At 45.8% G+C, this 22,032-nt stretch overlaps 1 protein-coding gene across 9 annotated transcripts in view; it reads right to left on the bottom strand.

Annotated features, from left to right (window-relative positions):
* LOC137415094 (CLIP-associating protein 1) overlaps window positions 1-22,032 on the bottom strand; it is a 208,179-nt gene that overhangs the window by 58,788 nt on the left and 127,359 nt on the right. For all 9 annotated transcript variants that reach the window (XM_068100652.2, XM_068100653.2, XM_078766027.1 and 6 more), the window contains 2 exons: window positions 9,618-9,788; window positions 2,421-2,531 (listed from right to left, as the gene is read on the bottom strand). In XM_068100652.2, coding sequence (XP_067956753.2) covers window positions 2,421-2,531; window positions 9,618-9,788 — 282 coding nt within the window. The remainder of the gene's footprint in view (window positions 1-2,420; window positions 2,532-9,617; window positions 9,789-22,032) is intronic.

Below are 22,032 nucleotides of genomic sequence, written 5' to 3'. Positions count from 1 at the left end.
GTCGGATACTTTTTGAACACAGTAGTATCTGCACATTTTGAGCACCGATTGGTCGGATAGTGGCAGCTGTCCGACCAATCGGTGCACATTTCAAAAATCGACCTCCAGCTACAACAGCAACATGAAGCTCTTACAGACGTGTGACATGTCGTAGGCAAAAATACTGCGATAGTCATCACATTGGACCAATAAAATGATGTGCAATTAAGTAGATGCCGAAAAAGGATACATCTACATACAAAATAACTGAACTGTGGTTTTTGATTGGATGTTTGGGTCGGCCCAAACCATCTGTAGAAGCATTACACAGTATACATTATACATTATACTCAAGCTCTGTCAAATTGGATTGGGAGCGTCGTTGAACAGCAATCTTCAAGTCTTTCCACAGATTATCAAAGGGATTCAATTCTGGGCTTTGGCTGGGCTACTCAAGGACTTTCACGTTCTTGTTCTGAAGCAATTACAGTGTTGCTTTGGCTGTATGATTGGGGTCATTGTCCTGTTGGAACACAAATCTTCACCGGAGTCAAAGGTCTTTGGCACTCTAAAGCAGGTTCTCCTCAAGGATTTGCCGATATTTGGCTCCATTCATTGTTCCTTCTATCCTTAAAAGTCTCCCAGTCTCTGCCACTGAAAAGCATCCCCATAGCATGATGCTGCCACCACCATGCTTCACGATAGGGATGGTGTTAAATGTGTGAAGTGCTGTGTTCGGTTTCTGCCAGACGTAACACTTTGCATTCAGGCCAAAGAGTTCAATTTTCGTTTCATCAGACCATAGAATATTTTGCCTCGTGCTCTCAGTCTTTCGCGTGGCTTTCTGCAAACTCCAGGCGTGCTGTCATGTGCTTTTTTCTCAAGAGTGGCTTCCATCTGGCCACTCTCCCATAAAGCCTTGATGTGTGACATGCTGCAGAGACAGTTGGCCTTCCGGTAGGTTCTCCCATCTCAACCAAGGAACTCTATAATTATGTTAAGAGTGCTCGTTCGATTCTTAGTCACCTCCCTGACCAAGGTTCTTCTTTGACTAAGGATTGGTCGGACGGCCAGCTCTAGGAAGAGTCTGGGGAGTTCCATATTCTTTCCATTTCCTAATGATAGAGCTCACTGTGCTCTTGGGAACTTTCAACACTCTAAAAATTGTTATATACCCTTCCCCAGATCTATGCCTCCTCATAATTCTATCTCTGAGTTATATGGGCAGTTTCTTGGACTCCCTGGTAGTTTCTGCTCTGCAATGTCAACTGTGGGACCTTGTATCGAGATGTGTTTCTTTCTAAATCATGTCCAATCAATGGAAATTGGATGCATCTGAGCTCAATTTGGAGTGTCATAACAAAGGGGTTGAATACTTATTGACTCATTTCAGTTTTTCATTTTTAATTATTTTGTAAGAATTTCGAAAAAAAAAAATCCATTGACATTATGGGGTATTATGTGAAGATGAGTGACAAAAAATCTCAATGTAATCCATTTTTAATTCGGGCTGCAACACAACAAAATATGAAAAAGTCAAAGTGTGTGAATACTTTCTGAAGGCACTGAAGTAGTTTTCTGATGGTAATATATACAAGGTAATTTTTTTTCCGGATTGATCCTGTTATTGGAGGTGTAGTTGTTGTTGTGAAGGTAATATGTAGTGCAGACGTTCCGTTTGTTGTAAAATGGCAATATTTACTAGTCCAAACAATCGGAGATTTTCATGAAGGAGATTTATTTGGTGATGACAACTGTTTATTTTCAAGTCTCGCTTTATTGGTAGAGGGTGATCAGAACACTCATGTTTACCTGAGACGAAAAACAGTTCATCATGTACGCATATGTTGGGAACAGTCTCAGGGTTTTTTGCAGGGATGGTTGATCCATGTGGACCAGATGCAATACCAATGTGTAGTTAAAAGGAGACCAATATTGGGCGTACATGGGGATCCTTGGCATATTTCCAACTAGCCTGGAGATAAAGGCGATTTGCGAGATGTACACTTTGACAGCAATGTTTACTTCAAAAACGAACAGCCTTTCGCTGCACAACCTATTTTTATAACATGAGGATTCACAGTTCACACACACCTTAACCACTGAGATACATGTGGTCATTTATATATGTCTCTATATAAATACCATAAACTCGATAATTTAAGTTGACTATCAACCCTCTGGCAATTTAAGTTGACTCTATTTATCCCACGGAACTGTGTATTATCTTGACAAAGTGCTCCCCCACCTCAAATCCTACCTGTCTGTTGCACGGAAGTTCTGCGGGCTCAACTAGTCAGTAAAAATGGTGAAAAAGGTATTCTACACGTTTTGTCCTTTAGCAACCTGTCCGTCTATGTCGTCTTCATTGCTTTCATATAATTATTGGAGATCAGTGATTCCTATTCCGGACGTCATGTAGGAACTGTATATATGCTTACCATAATGAGGAAAACTCCGAGTTGGGCTGGATTCTCGGCTTGTTTCTCGACTGGCATTGCGACTGCAGTTGGTGCTCATGCTGAGCCGTGGAATGCGACTCCCAAGCATTGCTAGGGATAGGACAGCATTCAATATTAAAGTATAATAGGTAACCAATGCATAATTGCTACGTTTCATCATCGAATATTATGGAAACAGTGGCCCAGTGTGATGACAGTGATGAAGCATTCATTATACACAAAAACAACACCAAAGCCAACCAACAACCTCTTCCAAAAACGTTTTCATTTTCATAGCCTATTGTCAAAGTCAGAATCATGATAAATATATATTAAAAAGTTTTTTTTGTTTTTTTTTAACCTTTCTGTTTGGCAAAAATAGATCTGACCATGCACTTTATCAAACTAAATGTTGATCATCATCATTGTTAAAATTTAACAACCACCGAAAAGCACAATCCTGTAACTAAGAAGCAGTCAACAATAACATGTAGACTGTCGTCCAGAACCGAGCAGGAAATCACATTTCGAAATAACTGTACTAACACCATCAACCCCCTTCCCCACCACCAAATCTTCTTCCTTCTGTGACCACCAACCTCCATAATAAAAAAATGAATCACTGCCAGAAGTGATGTACATTATTCTTAGCTGTTTCTGAAAAAGCTAATTGTGACACTTTCACTTTTCAAAAACAAAGGTTAGAGCAACATTATAAATATTGATTTGGTTGAGACATTTAAAAAACATCTCAAAACACTTAGCGCTCATTCGTATAAATAAATTCACAGACACACACAAATCACCAAGTATAAAAATGTAAACCTTAAGAGAAATCTTGAAGTCCAACAATAAATTCAAGGGCAACATTTATATTTCCAATGAATGGATGCTCTGAACATCAGAGTAGCATCGCTGAATATCTCATTAGGTTCCACACTACCTGGCACCTGGGGATTGGCCTCTTATCTATCTGCCAATGGCATGTGGGGTCCTCTGTGTGAATGGATGATGGATTTTCATCTTTGGAAAACCCTCACTATCACTTTTCAGATGACTCCAATCTATCGCAGAAATTCCCTCACACCTGTGACCTGTGACCTGTGACTCACATCGGCAACCAGTGATGAGCCAGTTACAGTAGCATCCTTGTCCTCTGATCTGGAGAACATAAGAAGCTGATCAGTCACCTGGAATGTCACCGAATGCCTTTTGTCCTACAATTACTCTGTCTCTATATAAACACCGTAAACCCGATAATTTAAGTTGACCATCAACCCTCTGGCAGAGGTGCAATCTTTGGAGCTCCTTGGACAAACACTCTACTGTGGCCTAAGCAGGCTTTCATGGCAGCGAGGTGTCTTGGAAGCTCCACAGAGCAGTCATTCCTTGGCCGCTCTCAGCACAATCATCCCATGTACAAGGCCTTTATCCAGAGTGTCAGGCAGCATGGCTTTCCTCTTGTGGGGTGGTGCCACCCGCTCTCAACTTCTTCCCATTGAGGCAGTGTAATACAGGGTGACCCAAAAAAACCTCCCACATTTCAAAGGTAAATGAAAAAAAAATGGTGAAAGATAATCAAGATATTATTTGCACACATGAAACTTCATTCAATACAGTTTTTATTCATCATGTTTTAAAGATGACATCCTCCAAATGGTGGCCGTCATTGTCTATACACGCTTGGAGGTGATTGCTGAAGGCTGCCATGGCTCGACGGGTCATGTCGGGTGGAACAGCGGCTATCTCCTGCAGAATAGCAACCTTAAGGGCTTCAAGAGTTTGGGGTCGATGAGTATACACTCGTGATTTAAGGTAGCCCCACAGAAAAAAATCACAAGGGGCCAGGTCAGGGGAACGGGCCGGCCACCCAACATCGCCACGCAACGAGATCACCCGATCCGGAAACATTTCCCTCAGCACTTGCAATGATCTTCGAGCTGTGTGTGCCATAGCTCCATCTTGCTGAAACCACACATCGAGTTCTTCAAGCTCAAGGTGCTCGAGTTGTGGCCTTAGAAGGTTTTCGAGCATATCAATGTAATGGTCAGAAGTTACGGTAACAGTTACACCACCCTCTTCAAAGAAATAAGGACCCACGATGCCAACATCGGCAACAGCGCACCACACAGTCACTCGATCGGAGTACAACGGTCTTCCGTGTAGCATGCGAGGGTTGTCTTCAGACCAATAGTGAAAATTTTGTTTGTTTACAGAGCCACTCAAATGAAAATGAGCTTCGTCACTGCACAAGAGAACAGCATCTTCCGGAACACGTTGTAGAATGTTCTCGCATAACTCCCTGCGGCTTATCCAGTCTCTCGCATTGAGTTCTTGCACAACCGTCATTTTGTATGGATGGAAGTGGAAGTCCTTGTGTAAGATTGTCCTTGCAGTTACCCGGGATATCCCTTCAGCTAAAGCATGCTTCCGCGCAGAACGTCTCGGAGACTGCACAACAGATCGCCTCAATGCTTCAATATTCTCAGGCGTACGAGCGCTCCTAGGTCGACCAGGTGATTTTCTTTTTAAAGCTGAGCCTGTTGCCCTGAAATTCTCAACCCACTGCAAGATGGTTTTCCGATCTGGAACGTTTTGGTTCCGTGGAATACTGAAACGTCTTTGAAAGGCCCTCTGCACGGCGATCACGGAATGGTTGTTTGTGAAGAACGCTTCGACAGCGAACGCACGGTGTGCTCCCGACCACGCCATGTTGGCGACTGAGGACGGTTGGGGTTGGGCTCCCAACAGACCATAGCCCCGCCCCTCCCGCCTCACTACTGCCAGTACTACAGCCTTTCGAAATGTGGGAGGTTTTTTTGGGTCACCCTGTACAAGGACCTCAGGGTAAATGGAGTTAGAGAATAGGTGGATGAAGTTTGTCTGATCAAAGATAGAATATTAGTTCCACTCATTTATCCCTCTCACCTGTTGAATGTGATATTAGGTTTTTTTTGTTGTTGTTGTTGTTTTTTTTGGGGTTTTTTTGTATACTGAATCGAGGCTCGTGAAAGAGCTGACATTGACTTCACAAACAAATCAACCAGACAAACAAAATATATAAAAAGAGGGAGTGGAAGACAAGAGAATGGGAAGCACACAAACACTTGAGAGCACACAACATCTAAGAGCAGGGAGATGTGTGGGAGGGAGAGGGCTCGGGGGGAGGAGGCGTGGGAAGGGGGGGGGGGGCGGGGGGGGCGAAGTATAAAACACAAGGACACCAAGGACTTCCAGGACAGAAGTTGGTATTTCAAAAAGTGGAATTGGGGTGAAATTATTGGGGATAGAAAAGATCAAGGTTTTGGATGGGGGAAGATAAGAGATGGTGGTGAACAGCTGTTTTAAAGACCTGGAGGGTGGAGTGGGATCGAAGAGAGTGAGGGAGTTTGTTCCAGAGGCGGGAGAAAAGAGGAATGAAGGAGTGAAGGTGAGCAGAGAGTCTTGATTTTGGCAGTTTAACCATAAGAGGGTTGCAGGCAGATCTTGTGCGACCTGTAGGAATATTTGCGGGACAGAGCCCAGAGAGAAGTCGGTAGAAGACGGAAAGACCACCAACCTGCCTGCGGTGAGTGAGTGAGAGGCCCTTGGAGTTAGCTTCATCGCGGGAGATTCCAATGATTCTGAATGCTTTGCTTTCAACAGCGTGAAGACGAGCTAGGTGTGAGGCAGGAGCACCAGCCCAGAGGGGAGAGCAGTATTCCATTGAGCTGCGGATGAAAGCCTTGTATGTGGTGAGGAGCTCAGGTGTGCCAAGGAAGGACTTCGCACGACGGAGGATGCCCAGTCGGCGACTGGCTTTGGAGGCCAGATTTGAAATGTGGTTTTCCCAGGAAAGATCATGGCAGATAGTGAGACCCAAAAGCTTGAGTGACAGAACTTCTTGGAGAGGATTATTCAGAAAGTAGATGGAAGGGTTGTCCAGTCGGTCTTTTCGGAGAGACATCGTAAGAGTGTGAGATTTGTCAGGATTGAAAGACATGTTCCACTTGTTTGCCCAGTCTGTGATTTTGTCCAGGTCTGCAGAGAGTGAGGAGGCTGTAGACTGCCGATCTGAGGGATGAAGAATGGAGCGACAGAGAGTAGAGTCATCAGCAAAGAGATAGAGACGATTTTCAAGAGAGTCGGAGAGATCATTGATGAAGACCAGAAAAAGCACAGGGCCCAGAACACTGCCTTGGGGAACTCCAGCCTGAACAGGAAGAGCAGATGAGAGAAACCCATTCAGGGCCACACATTGACTACGACTAGAGAGGACGTCCGCCAGCCATGCGTGGAGATTTCCATGGATACCAACAGAGGAGAGTTTGGTGAGCAGAGCGGGGTGCCAGACCGTATCGAAGGCACGTGATATGTCAAGGGTGACAGCTCTAATTTCCTGTTTGGCATTGAGGACCTCCATCCATTGCTGAGAAAGCAGTAGCAGCATGTCCAGAGTAGAGTGACCAGGTCTGCCTTGGGGAAACCTTGGGGAAAGGTCTGAAACCAAATTGATGATCAGAGATCAAGCCATTGGAGAAGAGGAAAGATTTCATATCTGAAGCAATGATGGATTCCATGACTTTACTGATAATTGAGAGAAGGCTGATTGGTCTATAGTTGCTGGGATCTGTTTTTGCACCTTTTTTGTGCAAAGCGGTGATGTTGGCAGATTTCCAAGCAGATGGCAGATGACCTTGAGCAAAAGAGAGTGTGAAGAGAACAGAGAGAGGGAGTGAAAGAGCGGAAGAACAAGATTTTAGGCCCCGTGGGCTGATGCCGTCAGGTCCAGTTGCAGAATCAGAGTCGAGGGTTGACAGAAACTTTTCCACCTTGTCAGGAGGAAAGGACACAGCGTCCAGGAGCAGCTGGGTACGACTGGGTATGGTGGGTACAGAGAGGGATGGGTTTGGGACACAAGATTTAGAGGCAAACACAGAGTTGAGGCATTCAGCTTTTTCACGCGCGGAGTCAGCCATGTGGCTGTTTGAGGTGAGGGAGGGGATGGAGGGGGAACAAACACCAGAAACAGATTTGACCAGACGCCACCAGGATTTGGAAGAGGGAGACAGATAAGAGAATTCTGTCCTGAGAACGGAGAGATATTGTTTCCTGGCTCTCCTGAGGGTGGACACACACTTGTTTCGGGCTTTGTGAAAGGAAATGAGATTTCCTTCCGTTGGATTTGCTTTCCAGGAGACGAAAGCAAGTTGTTTCTGGGCAATAGCCTCACCACAAGATTCCGTGTACCATGGATGGGAGGAAGGGTATGACAACTGAAGACGAGATGGGATAAATCTGTGCATGAGAGAGAGCAGTTTACTTTGGAAGAATTCCCAGGATGAGTTGATGTCAGAGGCGGTAGAGATGGGAGACCAGTCCAGATGATTGATGGCTGCTTGAAGACCATGCCAGTTGGCCTGAGTGAAATGCCAGACTCGTCGACGCTGAGGAGGCTCTCTGAGAAGGTGTATGTGCAATGCATATGTATGTGCATGTTATGGCTTTTCTACGAGCCGAGACCTTGCATAAAAAAAGTCATGTTATTTCGAGATCCCATATTCCTATTCTGATCTTTTCTATTTTCTCTGACCCTCCGCTTCTCAAAACACTTTTGGTGCTTTTCCACATTTACCCAATTTCTCAGAAATTGCTATGTATATGTCCCTTGTCTATTTATTTCCCCCTGCTGTTTTGCGATGTCTCTGCCCCTACTTATCATACCAGTATATTTGTTTCTTTCCATATACTGTTTGATTGTTCCCTCTGTTCCATTGATGATGTGTTGGCCTCACCCCTCAGCTATTCAGCTCTTCCATGAGCCTCAATCTCTGGGAAATATTTGTCAAAATATAAAGTGTAATGCATTGATGCAAGAATAAACATCACAGAAACATTATCAGATACATTTTTTAACCTTACATCAGAAATAAAATAAATAATAAACAAATAAAATACTTTAATTGCCATCTGCATCAATATACAGTGCCTATAGAAAGTCTACACAGTACACACCATTTCAAAATTTTCTCCTTTTGTTGCCTTATAGGCTGGAATAAAATTGCATTAAGTCAGACTTTTTCCACCTTTACACATCGTAACCCACAACATCCAAATGAAAATCAAATTATAAAATTTCAGAAAATACAAAACTAAAATATCTTACACACCAATCACAAACTTATCTTACACACCAAAAATTAAAAATCACACACCAAGTTAATTGACCTCCACCTGTGTTAAAACGTAGTGATTCTGATTATTTCAGAATAAAATCAGCTGTTCCTGTAGGTTTTCTCTTCTGGGTACTGCATTTCACAGCAAAGACTCAACCATGAGCACCAAGGAGCTTTCAAAAGATCTCTGCGATAAAGTTGTGGAAAGGCACAGATCGGGGGATGGGTATAAAAATATTTCAATGGCCTTGAATATCACTTGGAGCACAGTCAAGACAATCATTAAGAAGTGGAAGGTGTATGGTACCACCAAGACCCTGCAGAGATCAGGCCGTCCCTTCTCCAAACTGGATGACCAAGCAACAAGGAGACTGATCAGAGAAGCCAGCAAGAGGCCAATGGCAACTTTGAAAGAGCTACAGACCTTTATGGCAAAGACTGGTCACTGTGTGCATGTGACAATATTCCAGGAACTCCACAAGTATGGCATGTATGGTGGGGTGGCAAGAAGGAAGCCATTACTCAAAAAGCCCACCTTGAGTCCCTCTTGATGTATGCAAATAACACTCCAGAGATTCTGAAGCCATGTGGCAAACGTTTTGTGGTCTGACAAAACAAGAGATGAAACTTTTTGACCTAAATGATGAAAGTTCACCTTTTTGACGGAAGTTCACCTTTCAGCATGACAAGGACCCAAAGCACACAGCCAAAGCTACACCGGAGTGGCTAAGGAACAAAAAGATAAATGTCCCAGTCAGAGCCCCGACCTAAATCCAATCGAAAATCTGTGGCATGACAAAGATTGCTGTCCATCAACGCTCTCAATGCAACTTGACTGAGCTTGAACAGTTTTGTACAGAATAATGGGCAAATATTGCCCAATCAAGGTGTGCAATGTTGGCAGAGACCTATGCCAACAGACTCACAGCTGTAAAAGGCGAAAATTTGGAAAGGGGGTGTACACTTTCTATAGGCACTGTACAAATAGTGTACACAGACAAACTTAAATTGAAGCATGATGGAATATGAAAAATAAATTTACAGCGGCGACTGCGGTTTGGACTCCCATCGCGACTGGAGCATTGGCTGCGTGGAATGTGACTCGGTCTTCGCACTGTTGAAGGGTTCTTCAAACCAACAGGTACACGTTTGGCAGCCAAATTGGAACTGGGCGTCTGCATTCGATGGTTTGGAGAACCTGAGCGACTGCCCGCTGTGAAGAGAAAGTTCAACATTTAAAAGACAATTATGCAGGATGAGCAATGCTGTTTAAAGGTTTTTGAGAATTCCGAAAGTCGAGGTAGTCCAAAAACAGTATGGGCAACAAAATGAGTATTTAAATCTTCTTCAGCTAATGAAAAGGTCATGTCAAAGACAAAATAAAACACCAGAAAAAGACAAAATATACAAACAAGTATTTACGCCAGTCATGATGCATACTCAATTGACTATATTTACATCATGATTCAGGTATGGAAGCACAGGCATCATAATGCAGGACCGACATGGTGGCAACAGTTCCAACTCAGCCTGTCATCAACAATGGATTTTCAAATATTGACAGATACAGTCGTTGCCAAAAATATTGGCACCTTGCACTTTTTTCAAATAACTCACAATTTTCTCAAAACATAAGTTGAAATTGACAAAAGTATTTGGTCTCCACAATTATTTATTTCACTGTTAATATAACAGAACCTTTGTTTTTGATTCAGAACTTAATATATCCTTATAAATCAGGAAATGAAAAGAAATGGCATTGACAAAATTATTGCATTTCACAGCAAAGTGAAACACCCATGACTTGATATTTGGTAGCACGGCCTTTGGACAAATAACTGCAGTCAAACACTTCCTATAGCCATGAATGAGCTTCCTACACCTCTCCACTGGCAGTTTGGCCCACTCTTCTTGTGCAAACCTCTCCAGTTCTCCCAGATTTAAAGGGTGCCTTCTCCCAACTGCTGTTTTCACCGTTAAAATGGTGAAACTGATCTTTTCTACCACCGCTAAAACACCACAAACACGCCTCTTTAAATCCCCAACTTCTTTCCTGAAATTCATAAACTTTTAATTTGCTTTATATCGTGTACCTCTCCCTCCTCCTCCAGCCCTCCCCCTTCCACAGATCTACCGACGTCCCTGTTCTCTTCTGTTGTTGCGCTTGTGTGCTTACCTCTCTCCCCCTCTTGTCTCCCGCTCCCTTCCATTGCATGTTTTATGTGTCTGTGCATGTTTTCATGTTCAATGAAATCTCGCGAGATCTCGCGAGATCTCGGAGACGGTGGGAGGGATTTTCGAAGCTCCACACGGTCTCCACGTTTTTCGAAGTTAAGTCTGTTCACAATTGTATTTTGTCGAAACTGTATTTATCTTTCGGTGTGTGAAGTTATTGTGTGCAACTTTGGTTGTTTCTCAGTGTTTATCTTTCATAAATTGATCGTCTGTTTGCCGTGTCGCGAGCAAGGCCTTTGCCGCGTACGATTTGAAATCGAAGTTAAGTGATTGTTCCCATTTGTATTTTCGTTAAAACTGTATTTATTTATGATGTTGTACGTATATTGTGTCCCGACGAAGATTTTTCGGTGCAAATCTTTCATACCTGTATTGAAAATCGTGTTAATTCGTGTCATGTCTTGAGGCCTTGTACAGTGTACACTGTACAACCTTGAGGCTTTGTTTTTCTCTCAGCTGTCCATCGTTTGTGATCCAATAACTTTCGTTCTCTGTATTCCCAGTCTTTTCACCCATAGCCTACTTCCTGGTGTAAATCTCAACTCAAAAAAAACAAAAAAAACAAAAACATTTCCTTCTCGGTTCTCATTCGTTTATTCATTCTTATTCGTTCGTTCGTTCTTCGACCACGTGTTTCTCCCCCATTTCCCCAGATAGTTTTCACTGTTATTAACCTTCAATGTTTACACTTTCCCCTCAAGTTATGTATTCCGTCATATTTTATAACACCTTTTTCCTCTTCTTCTTCTTCTTTAAAAGGCTGCTTTCGACTTGCTCACCAAATCAATTCATCCCCAAAAAAATATCCATCTCATATAGTGCCTTTTTTCTACATTCCCTAAACTCTCCTGCACTCCATCCTCCATCCAGCGTCCTTAAACGTATTTTTAACTCGAAGGTCACAAGAAACTCATTTTGCAATAAATGTTCGTTTCCCATAAATCGTACACTTTCTAAAATCCAATCTCACCCCTCCCCTCCAAATCTTCCCCATAACCCCTCCCCTCCAAATCTTCCCCATCACCCCTCCCCTCCAAATCTTCCCCATCACCCATCCCTTTCAAATCTCCCCCCTTGCCCCCTCCCTACTAAACTACCCCCTCACCCCTCCCCGCCAAGACGCCCCCTCGCCCCTCCCCTCCTAGACTCCTCCCTCACCCCTCCCCTCCAAATCTCCCCCATATCCCATCCCTTTCAAATCCCTCCCCTTGTCCCTTCCCTCCCAAACTCCCCCCTCAACCCTCCCCTTCAAATCTCCCCACCCTCATTGCTTCTCAATTTCCCCCCTCTCTCTCCCCCTCCTCAAAGCGTCCTCCCCGCTTCTTCCCCCTTCCAACTCTCACCTCCATCTCCCCCAACCTTCTGCCTCGCTCTTCCCCCTCCTCAAATAACACCTCATTGTGCCTCACCCAATCACCATCAAACCTTTTGTCCGCCCCATCCTTCCCTTTCTCCGAGCTATTCTGAAATCTCTGACACACCTTCAACAGCTCTCCCTACCTCTTCCACCTCTTCCACATCTTACCCTACCCCTCCTCCCCCCTGTTCTATATCTGATGCTCCCCCTTCCTCTTCATTAACGGTATGGACCTCAAACATCCGGGGCCTTCGTTCAAACTTAACTGATCTCTCCATACAGGTTGCTTCTGTCAAACCAGACGTGATCTGCTTAACAGAAACTTTCCTCCTTTATGATGTCTCTGATTCCTTAGTATCTCTCCCGGGCTACTCCCTCCTCCGGTATGATAGACCTGAGCCTCGTCCTGGAGGCGGGGTTGCTATCTTTATCAAAAACTCTCTTCCTCACTCGCCCTGCACTGCACTCTCTCCACCTCACCCCCAGGAATACCTCTGGCTACGGCTTCCCCTTCGCTCCCACCTCTTGTTCATATGTGTGTTGTACCGTCCACCAAACAGTGATGACTCCATCTACATCTCGCTGTCTGATAATATGGACCAACTTCTATCTACTCATCCCAACTCTCTCTTCCTCATATGTGGTGATTTCAACTGTCATCATGCCAGGTGGCTGGGTGTGGGTACCTCTCTCACCAGCCATGGCTCCTCAGCAAAGGACTTCTGCGACTCACTGGGACTGACACAATCTGTCAATTTCCCGACCCGGATCTCAGTCAACGGAACATCTTCTCTTCTGGACTTGGTTATGACTAACTTCCCTGAAAATGTCTGCTGCTCTTCTTCTGCTCCAATCGGATCATCTGATCATGTCCTTGTTAAAGTGGACATCTCTCTGATCATCCTCAGGGAGCCTGCTCAGCGTCGACGAGTCTGGCATTTCACTCAGGCCAACTGGCACGGTCTTCAAGCAGCTATCAATCATCTGGACTTGTCTCCCATCTCTACCACCTCTGACATCAACTCATCCTGGGAATTCTTCCAAAGTAAATTGCTCTCTCTCATGCACAGATTTATCCCATCTCGTCTTCAGTTGTCATACCCTTCCTCCCATCCATGGTACACGGAATCTTGTGGTGAGGCTGTTGCCCAGAAACAACTTGCCTTCGTCTCCTGGAAAGCAAATCCAACGGAAGGAAATCTCATTTCCTTTCACAAAGCCCGAAACAAGTGTGTGTCCACCCTCAGGAGAGCCAGGAAACAATATCTCTCCGTTCTCAAGACCGAACTCTCTTATCTGTCTCCCTCTTCCAAATCCTGGTGGCGTCTGGTCAAATCCGTTTCTGGTGTTTGTTCCCCCTCCATCCCCTCCCTTACCTCAAACGGCTACACAGCTGACTCCGCACGTGAAAAAGCTGAATGCCTCAACTCTGTGTTTGCCTCTAAATCTTGTGTCCCAAACCCATCCCTCTCTGTACCCACCATACCCAGTCGTACCCTGCTGCTCCTGGACTACGTGTCCTTTCCTCCTGACAAGGTGGAAAAGTTTCTGTCAACCCTCGACTCTGATTCTGCAACTGGACCCGACGGCATCAGCCCATGGGTCCTAAAATCCTGCTCTGCTGCTCTATCTCACCCTCTCTCTGTTCTCTTCACCCTCTCTTTTGCTCAAGGTCAACTGCCATCTGCTTGGAAATCAGCCAACATCACCGCTTTGCACAAAAACAGATCCTAGCAACTACAGACCAATCAGCCTTCTCCCAATTATCAGCAAAGTCATGGATTTCCATCATTGCTTCGGATATGAAATCTTTCCTCTTTTCCAATGGCTTGATCTCTGATCATCAATTTGGTTTCAGACCAGGTCACTCTACTCTGGACATGCTGCTTCTGCTGTCTCAACAATGGATGGAGGTCCTCAATGCCAAACAGGAAATTAGAGCTGTCTCCCTCGACATATCACGTGCCTTCGACACGGTCTGGCACCCCGCTCTGCTCACCAAACTCTCCTCCTTTGGTATCCATGGAAATCGCCACGCATGGCTGGCGGACTTCCTCTCTAGTCGTCGTTGTTACATATTTAGGGGAATGTATGTGAATTACTATTCAGGGTTGCTTATTAATGTGTAGTCGATTAAGGGTTGTTGTGGTTGTGGTCAGGAGCCCTTCTGGAAAAAGAGACCGGAAACGGAAGGAAAAAGACACGAGGAAGAAAAGCGACGAGGATTCTTCTTCCTCGCCCCGCTCCGACGAAAGGTGGGATCGATCTTGCGCCGCGTGGAAAAGCGGCGTTCCCCAAGCCCGTCTGGCGAGAGGAGTTACCGGGACGTGTACCTACCCGGTGGAGACGTCAAGTTGCCGTGGGGCCGTGCACCGACCCAGCGTCTGGCACCGTTCGCGGCACCGTCTACAAAGACGCGTACGGGTCGCACGTTGGGGCCTAACACGCGTTGCAAGCGGCGTGGGGCTTTTGCTTGCTTTACCGTACCCGCTTCGCGTGGCCACGAGGGGGCTGCAGTCGTGGTTCCCGGTACGATACATGCCCGGTGGAAACACGTCCACCCGGGGTTCGTTCAACCGCCCGAGTGCGGCGACGCCGACCATCATCTTGGTCAGGAGGGGCCCAGAGACATTGTGAGGGACAGAGACCAAAAGGGGGTCGTGAGTACAAAAGGGGACACACATATATAAGATGGCCATCTTAATCATCTAGGGGATTGATTGATTGTTGAGTGTGAATTGTGGATGGCGGATTGCTCGGGGAATATACCCTTGATTGTATCATTGAAATTGTATGGTATCATTACCCTTGAAATATATCATTGAACATCAGTTTTCTCTTGGGTGGAATTCATAGGGATTGCGTTGCGAAAGCGCATATATAATACTACTTTCTGGCGAAGTTCCTCTCACGGTCCGGGGGTCACCGAGACCAGGTAGTCACCGAGGGGACCACGTAACAGAATTGGGGGCTCGTCCAAATTACGATTTGCGGATTCGCAATTGGGTCTACGTCTGGGATCTAAAATTGTATAAAATAATAAAATAATATTTTTATTAATTAAAATTTATTAATTAAGTATTAATTGGTAAATTTTGGGGAAATTGGGGGTAAAGTATTGGGTGAAGGTTAACAGGTGTTAACGATAGGCACCATGGCGTTTGTGGCACAGAACTTTGCGGTAACCCCGAGTGAGGCACAGTTCCGAGCGTTACTAAAGTCGGACCTCTTGAAATTGGCCAAACATTTTAACTTGGAGGTCCGAACTAATTTGAGGAAGCCAGAGTTGCAGGCCACGGTGATACAATCTATGGTGGGATTAGGAACATGGGACGAGTTAGCCTGGGAGTGGCTACCCGAAGAACCAGAAGACGTTGAGCTCCGGAAACTGGAGTTGCAATTACGGAGCCAGGAACGGATCAAAGAAGAAGAAAGGAAAGCAGAAGAGAGGAGAGAAGAGAAACAAGCAGAGGAAAGGAGAGTGGAACGAGAACTCCAGGAAAGGTTAAAAGAAGAAGAAAGGAAAGCAGAAGAGAGGAGAGAAGAGAAACAAGCAGAGGAAAGGAGAGTGGAACGAGAACTCCAGGAAAGGTTAAAAGAAGAAGAAAGGAAAGCAGAAAAGGAAAGATCAGAAGAGGAAAGGAAAGCAGAAGAGAGGAGAGAAGAGAAACAAGCAGAGGAAAGGAGAGTGGAACGAGAACTATAGGAAAGGTTAGAAGGGAGAAAAGCAGAGGAGAGGAGAGCTGCAAGGGACCTCGAAGCAGAGGAGAGAAAAGCGGAAAGGGAATTAAAGGAACGTGACATGGAGCTTCAGCAAGAAATTAAATTCAAGGAGCTGGAGTTAATGAGAGAACGGGGAGAGGCACCACCCTTGCTGACGGGGTCGACACCTAACCAGAAAACCTGGGATGTGGGCAGACATGTGAGGCTGGTTCCACCGTTCAGTGAAAAGGAAGTCGCGAAATTTTTTCCACACTTTGAGAAAGTGGCTCGACAATTAAACTGGCCGGAGGAGGCCTGGACCATACTAGTGCAAAGTGTGCTGGTGGGAAAAGCTCAAGAGATTTATTCGGCGCTACCAATGGACCAATGTGCAGATTATGAGGTACTGAAGAAGCACATCCTCAAAGCCTATGAGTTGGTTCCGGAAGCTTACAGGCAAAAATTCAGGAATGCCAGGAAGAGGGAGAGTGAGACCCATGTGGAGTTTGCCAGAGTGAAAGAAAACATGTTTGATCGGTGGTGTGAGTCAAAAGGAGTCGGGAAAGACTTCGAAACATTGCGTGACTTGATCCTGGTGGAGGAATTTCAGCAGTGTGTCCACGAGGACATCAAAGTGTACCTGCAGGAAAAGAAAGTACCAAAGTTGTGGGACGCAGCCACCATGGCAGATGATTATGCCTTAACCCACCGAATAGGGGTCCACGAACCTAACTCCTCGCCTAGATCTCCGCAGGGGAGGTGGGGAACAACAGGTGCGGAGAACGACCATACATGGCGGCGGCCTCGAGAGGATTATGGGGACAACGCGGATACCCCACCTGTTCGAAATCAGAGGGATGCGGGCCCAAGACAAACTTATATTTCGGGGGGCCCGAGGCAGACCACGAGTTTTTCCTCCGGGCCCACTTGCGCTTTTTGCAAGAAACCTGGACACTTGATGTCCAGTTGTTACCGCATGAAAAGGGAAGACCCAGAGCGGAGTCCGACTATTACGACTCCAAATGCAATGGCCATTGTGAGAAATCGCCATCAAAAGGGTTACCAACCATTTATTTCAGAGGGGTTTGTGTCACTGGATGGAGCCTCGACTAACCGGAGACCGGTTAGGATATTGAGGGACACAGGAGCACATCAATCTTTAATGCTTGAAGGCATTTTGCCATGGTCCGAGGAGACGGCAACGGGGGATAGTGTTCGTTTACAGGGGATCGGGGGCGGTGTTAGTGCTCCACTTCATGTCATCCATTTGGAGTCCGATTTGGTGTCAGGACCGGTCACCGTCGGTTTACAAGCCACGCTTCCTGTAGAGGGTGTATCTGTGGTTATAGGGAATGATTTGGCCGGGGGTCAAGTTTATGGTAACCTGAGGGTTGGTAAAGAGCCCAGCAGGGAAAATAACACCACACCAGCTCGGGATGGCGACAAAAGTACCAAGTTATTTGTAGGGGGACTGAACTTCAAAACAGAGGAAGAAGTTCTGACCTCTGTCTTCAACAGATATGGGCCGCTGGTGGAAGTGCGGTTGGTAAGAGACAGGGAAACGCAACAGTCAAGAGGGTTCGGCTTTGTCACGTTTGCAAGCACAAAAGACGCCAGAGAGGCAGAGAAGAATTGGAATGGCAAGGATTTGGAGGGTCGGACCATAACAGTAGGGAAGGCATTTCGTAGGCGTCGAGAGGTCTACAGGAGAGGACCACTGGGCGGTAGTTTTGGTGGTGGCCGCAATCAATATTATTATGGAGGCTCCCTGAGTTACGGCAGCTCCCGAAGGAAGGATTGTCAAAGTAGTGGCCGAGAAGGAGACCGCTATTCATGGGACTACAGTGACAAGCGGTCCCACCATAATTATTAGGGAAGTTCTGAAAAGCTGAAGCACTGAATGCGGCGGAGCCGCCGAGCCAAGATTCCTACACGGATTAACCCTGAACGCCACGTTCCTAAATGCGTCCATGTAGTGAACTTTCATGCACGGACTAACCGTGAACTCCACGTTCCTCAAGGCGCCCATGTAGAGAACTTTCCTGCACGGACTAACCGTGAACTTCACGTTCCTAAAGGCATCCATGTAGTGAATACTCGGCTTGGCCTCCCGGAAAAAGTGCTATCGAGTTGCTTAACTTTGGATCTTTGATCAACCCCTTAACCTTCATTCACAAGAAACTGACAGTCAAAGTCAGAGGGTCATGAGATGGAGTTTGGCTTGGTAGGAGTCCAACGGGAAATTGAACATGTAAAGGGCAGGGACAATGTCGTTGCTGGTGCTTTGTCCAGAGTGAATTACCTTTGAAAATCTCTGGGGGTTTTGTGAATTTTGTGGCTTTTTTTTGAGTTGTGATAATTGTTGCCCAGGGGAACTGATGATTTGGGGGTTGAGTTACCTGGTTTGTTTATCCAAGTTGGCCGGCAAATAAAGTTTTCGCTGGGTTCAAACTTTCTTTCTTGAAGGGGGGGAGTGTTACATATTTAGGGGAATGTATGTGAATTACTATTCAGGGTTGCTTATTAATGTGTAGTCGATTAAGGGTTGTTGTGGTTGGAGGGTCAGGAGCCCTTCTGGAAAAAGAGACCGGAAACGGAAGGAAAAAGACACGAGGAAGAAAAGCGACGAGGATTCTTCTTCCTCGCCCCGCTCCGACGAAAGGTGGGATCGATCTTGCGCCGCGTGGAAAAGCGGCGTTCCCCAAGCCCGTCTGGCGAGAGGAGTTACCGGGACGTGTACCTACCCGGTGGAGACGTCAAGTTGCCGTGGGGCCGTGCACCGACCCAGCGTCTGGCACCGTTCGCGGCACCGTCGACAAAGACGCGTACGGGTCGCACGTTGGGGCCTAACACGCGTTGCAAGCGGCGTGGGGCTTTTGCTTGCTTTACCGTACCCGCTTCGCGTGGCCACGAGGGGGCTGCAGTCGTGGTTCCCGGTACGATACATGCCCGGTGGAAACACGTCCACCCGGGGTTCGTTCAACCGCCCGAGTGCGGCGACGCCGACCATCATCTTGGTCAGGAGGGGCCCAGAGACATTGTGAGGGACAGAGACCAAAAGGGGGTCGTGAGTACAAAAGGGGACACACATATATAAGATGGCCATCTTAATCATCTAGGGGATTGATTGATTGTTGAGTGTGAATTGTGGATGGCGGATTGCTCGGGGAATATACCCTTGATTGTATCATTGAAATTGTATGGTATCATTACCCTTGAAATATATCATTGAACATCAGTTTTCTCTTGGGTGGAATTCATAGGGATTGCGTTGCGAAAGCGCATATATAATACTACTTTCTGGCGAAGTTCCTCTCACGGTCCGGGGGTCACCGAGACCAGGTAGTGACCGAGGGGACCACGTAACAGTCGTCAACGTGTGGCCCTGAATGGGTTTCTCTCATCTCCTCTTCCTGTTCAGGCTGGAGTTCCCCAAGGCAGAGTTCTGGGCCCCGTGCTTTTTCTGGTCTTCATCAATGATCTCTCTGACTCTCTTGAAAATCCTCTATCTCTTTGCTGATGACTCCACTCTCTGCCACTCCATTCCTCTTCCCTCAGATCGGCAGTCTGCAGCCTCCTCACTCTCTGAAGACTTGGACAAAATCACAGACTGGTCAAACAAGTGGAACATGTCTTTCAATCCTGACAAATCTCACACTCTTACTATGTCTCTCCGAAAAGATCGAATGGACAACCCTCCCATCTACTTTCTCAACAATCCTCTCCAAGAAGTTCTGTCGCTCAAGCTTTTGGGTCTCACTATCTGCCATGATCTTTCTTGGGAAAACCACATTTCCAAGCTGGCCTCCAAAGCCAGTCGCCGACTGGGCATCCTCCGTCGTGCGAAGTCCTTCCTCGGCACACCTGAGCTCCTCACCACATACAAGGCTTTCATCCGCAGCTCAATGGAATACTGTTCTCCCCTATGGGCCGGTGCTCCTGCCTCACACCTAGCTCGGCTTCACGCTGTTGAAACCAAAGCTTTCAGAATTATTGGAATCTCCCGCGATGAAGCTATCTCTGAGGGCCTTTCACTCACTCACCGCAGGCAGGTAGGTGGTCTTTCTGTCTTCTACCGACTCCTCTCCGGCCTTGCACCCCCAGCTCTCTCTGTGCTCTGTCCCCCAAATATTCCGACAGGTCGCACAAGATCTGCCAGCAACCCTCTGATGGTTAAACTGCTGAAATCTCGGCTCTCTGCTCACCTTCACTCTTTCATTCCTCTTTTCTCCCGCCTCTGGAACAAACTCCCTCACTCCCTTCAATCCCACTCCTCCCTCCAGGTCTTTAAAACAGCTGTTCACCACCATCTCTTATCTTCCCCCATCCAAAACCTTGATCTTTTCTACCCCCGCTAATTCACCCCAGATCCACCTTGTTTGAAATTCCAACTTCTTTCCTGGAAGTCCTGGCAGTGTCCATATGTTTTATACCTCTCCCACCACCCCCTTCCCATGCCCCCCCCCCCCCAAAGCCCTCGCCCTCTCTCAGATCTCTCGATGTCTCCATGTCTCTCGGTCCCTGCTCTCAAATGTTGTGTTTGTGTCCTTCCCCCTCTCTCCCCATCTTGTCTACCGCTCCCGATGTTATATGTTTTATGTGTCGGTTTGTCTTTCTGTGTGATTAATGTTCGCTCAAAAATGTTTTAGCTCTGACATGAGCATCGATTCCGTATACAAAAACAAACAAAAAAACAAACAAACAAAAAAAACCTCAAAAAATCACTGAACCTCCTCCATGTTTGACCAGGGAAGGTGTTCTTTTCTTTGAAGCCTTCATTTTATTTTCTGTAAACACAGAGATGATGCCCTTTACCAAAAAAGCTCTAATTTCATCTCATCTGTCCACAAGACATTCTCCCAGAAGGACTTTGGCTTGTTCAGGTGTGTTTTGACAAACTCCAGTCAGGCTTTCTTATGTCTCTCTCTCTCAGCAGTGGGGTCCTCCTGGGTCTCCTACCATAGAACCCCCTTTCATCGAGGTGGCCACAGATGGTGCGAGTTGAAATTGTCGTACCTTGTGTCTGATGGTCAGCTTGAATCTCCACCATTCAGACAATCCTTCGCAGCAATCTTCGATCAGGTTTTCTCTTGCGGTTACGTCCAGAGGATGGCTACAGTAGTCAGGTTCACTATGTTTTTTCGTTCAAAATCATGGTAGATTAGCAAACCTATACATTTTTGGAAACGTTATTACATGGAAAATCTGAAAATCAATGTTTACATTTGCCAATTCCGACCAATTCCATTCGACCAATTCGACCATTCGACCAATCGTTTCGATCGACCATTCGACCATTCGACCAATTCGATCGATTCGATTCGATTCGATTCATCGAATTCGATTCGATCGACCATTCGACTTGCCAATCAATTTGACCGACCTTTGCTTGTGTGGAACGGACTGTGAAAACGATGCGGACTATATTGTCGGATACGACCACACAGGACAGTGATGACGAACTCTAAATGGCATATTCTGTAATCGTGTATGTTTGATGCCATTGACTGCCTGTGTATATTTTGTCATTGACTGCCTGTGTAGATGTGAAGTTATACTGACTGCATGTGTATATATGATTTTGCTGACTGCCTGTGTATGTTTGGTGATATGAATTATTGTGACACATTTTGATGTTATTAACTGCCTGTACAAAATGATAACATGTATTTGATTATGCAACTTATCGCGAATATAAAGACAGTATTTTGCAATTCAAAACCTTTGATTCGTGTCTTACCATTCCCCATAGCACTAATTTGATACTTTCATTGGATTCCTTGTCCCTGAAAATATAGGTTTAGTATATTTTTAAAAGTTTTTAGGGTAATTAGAGGCAGAAATAGAACAAAATATGTATTTTACAGTAGCCATTTTGAAAATCCAAAATGGACGCCATACAGGTATCTCTCCAAATGTAAACATTGATTTTTAGTTTCCTTATGCTATAACCTTTCCAAAAATGTATAGGTTTGCTAATCTACCATGATTTTGAACGAAATATAATTTATTGACATTGTGAACCTGACTACAGTGGCAAGGGCCTTAAACTTCCTGATAACATTGCGTACGGTGGACACAGGAACATCAAGTTCTCTGGAGATGGACTTGTAGCCTTGAGATTGTCCATGCTTAGCTACAATCTTGTGTCTGACCTCCTCAA

The sequence above is a fragment of the Myxine glutinosa genome, chromosome 12 (genome assembly GCF_964187855.1).
Source record: "Myxine glutinosa chromosome 12, kmMyxGlut1.1, whole genome shotgun sequence".
In the NCBI taxonomy this organism is placed as follows: Eukaryota; Metazoa; Chordata; class Myxini; order Myxiniformes; family Myxinidae; genus Myxine; species Myxine glutinosa.
This window is presented reverse-complemented; position numbering and strand designations above follow the sequence as displayed.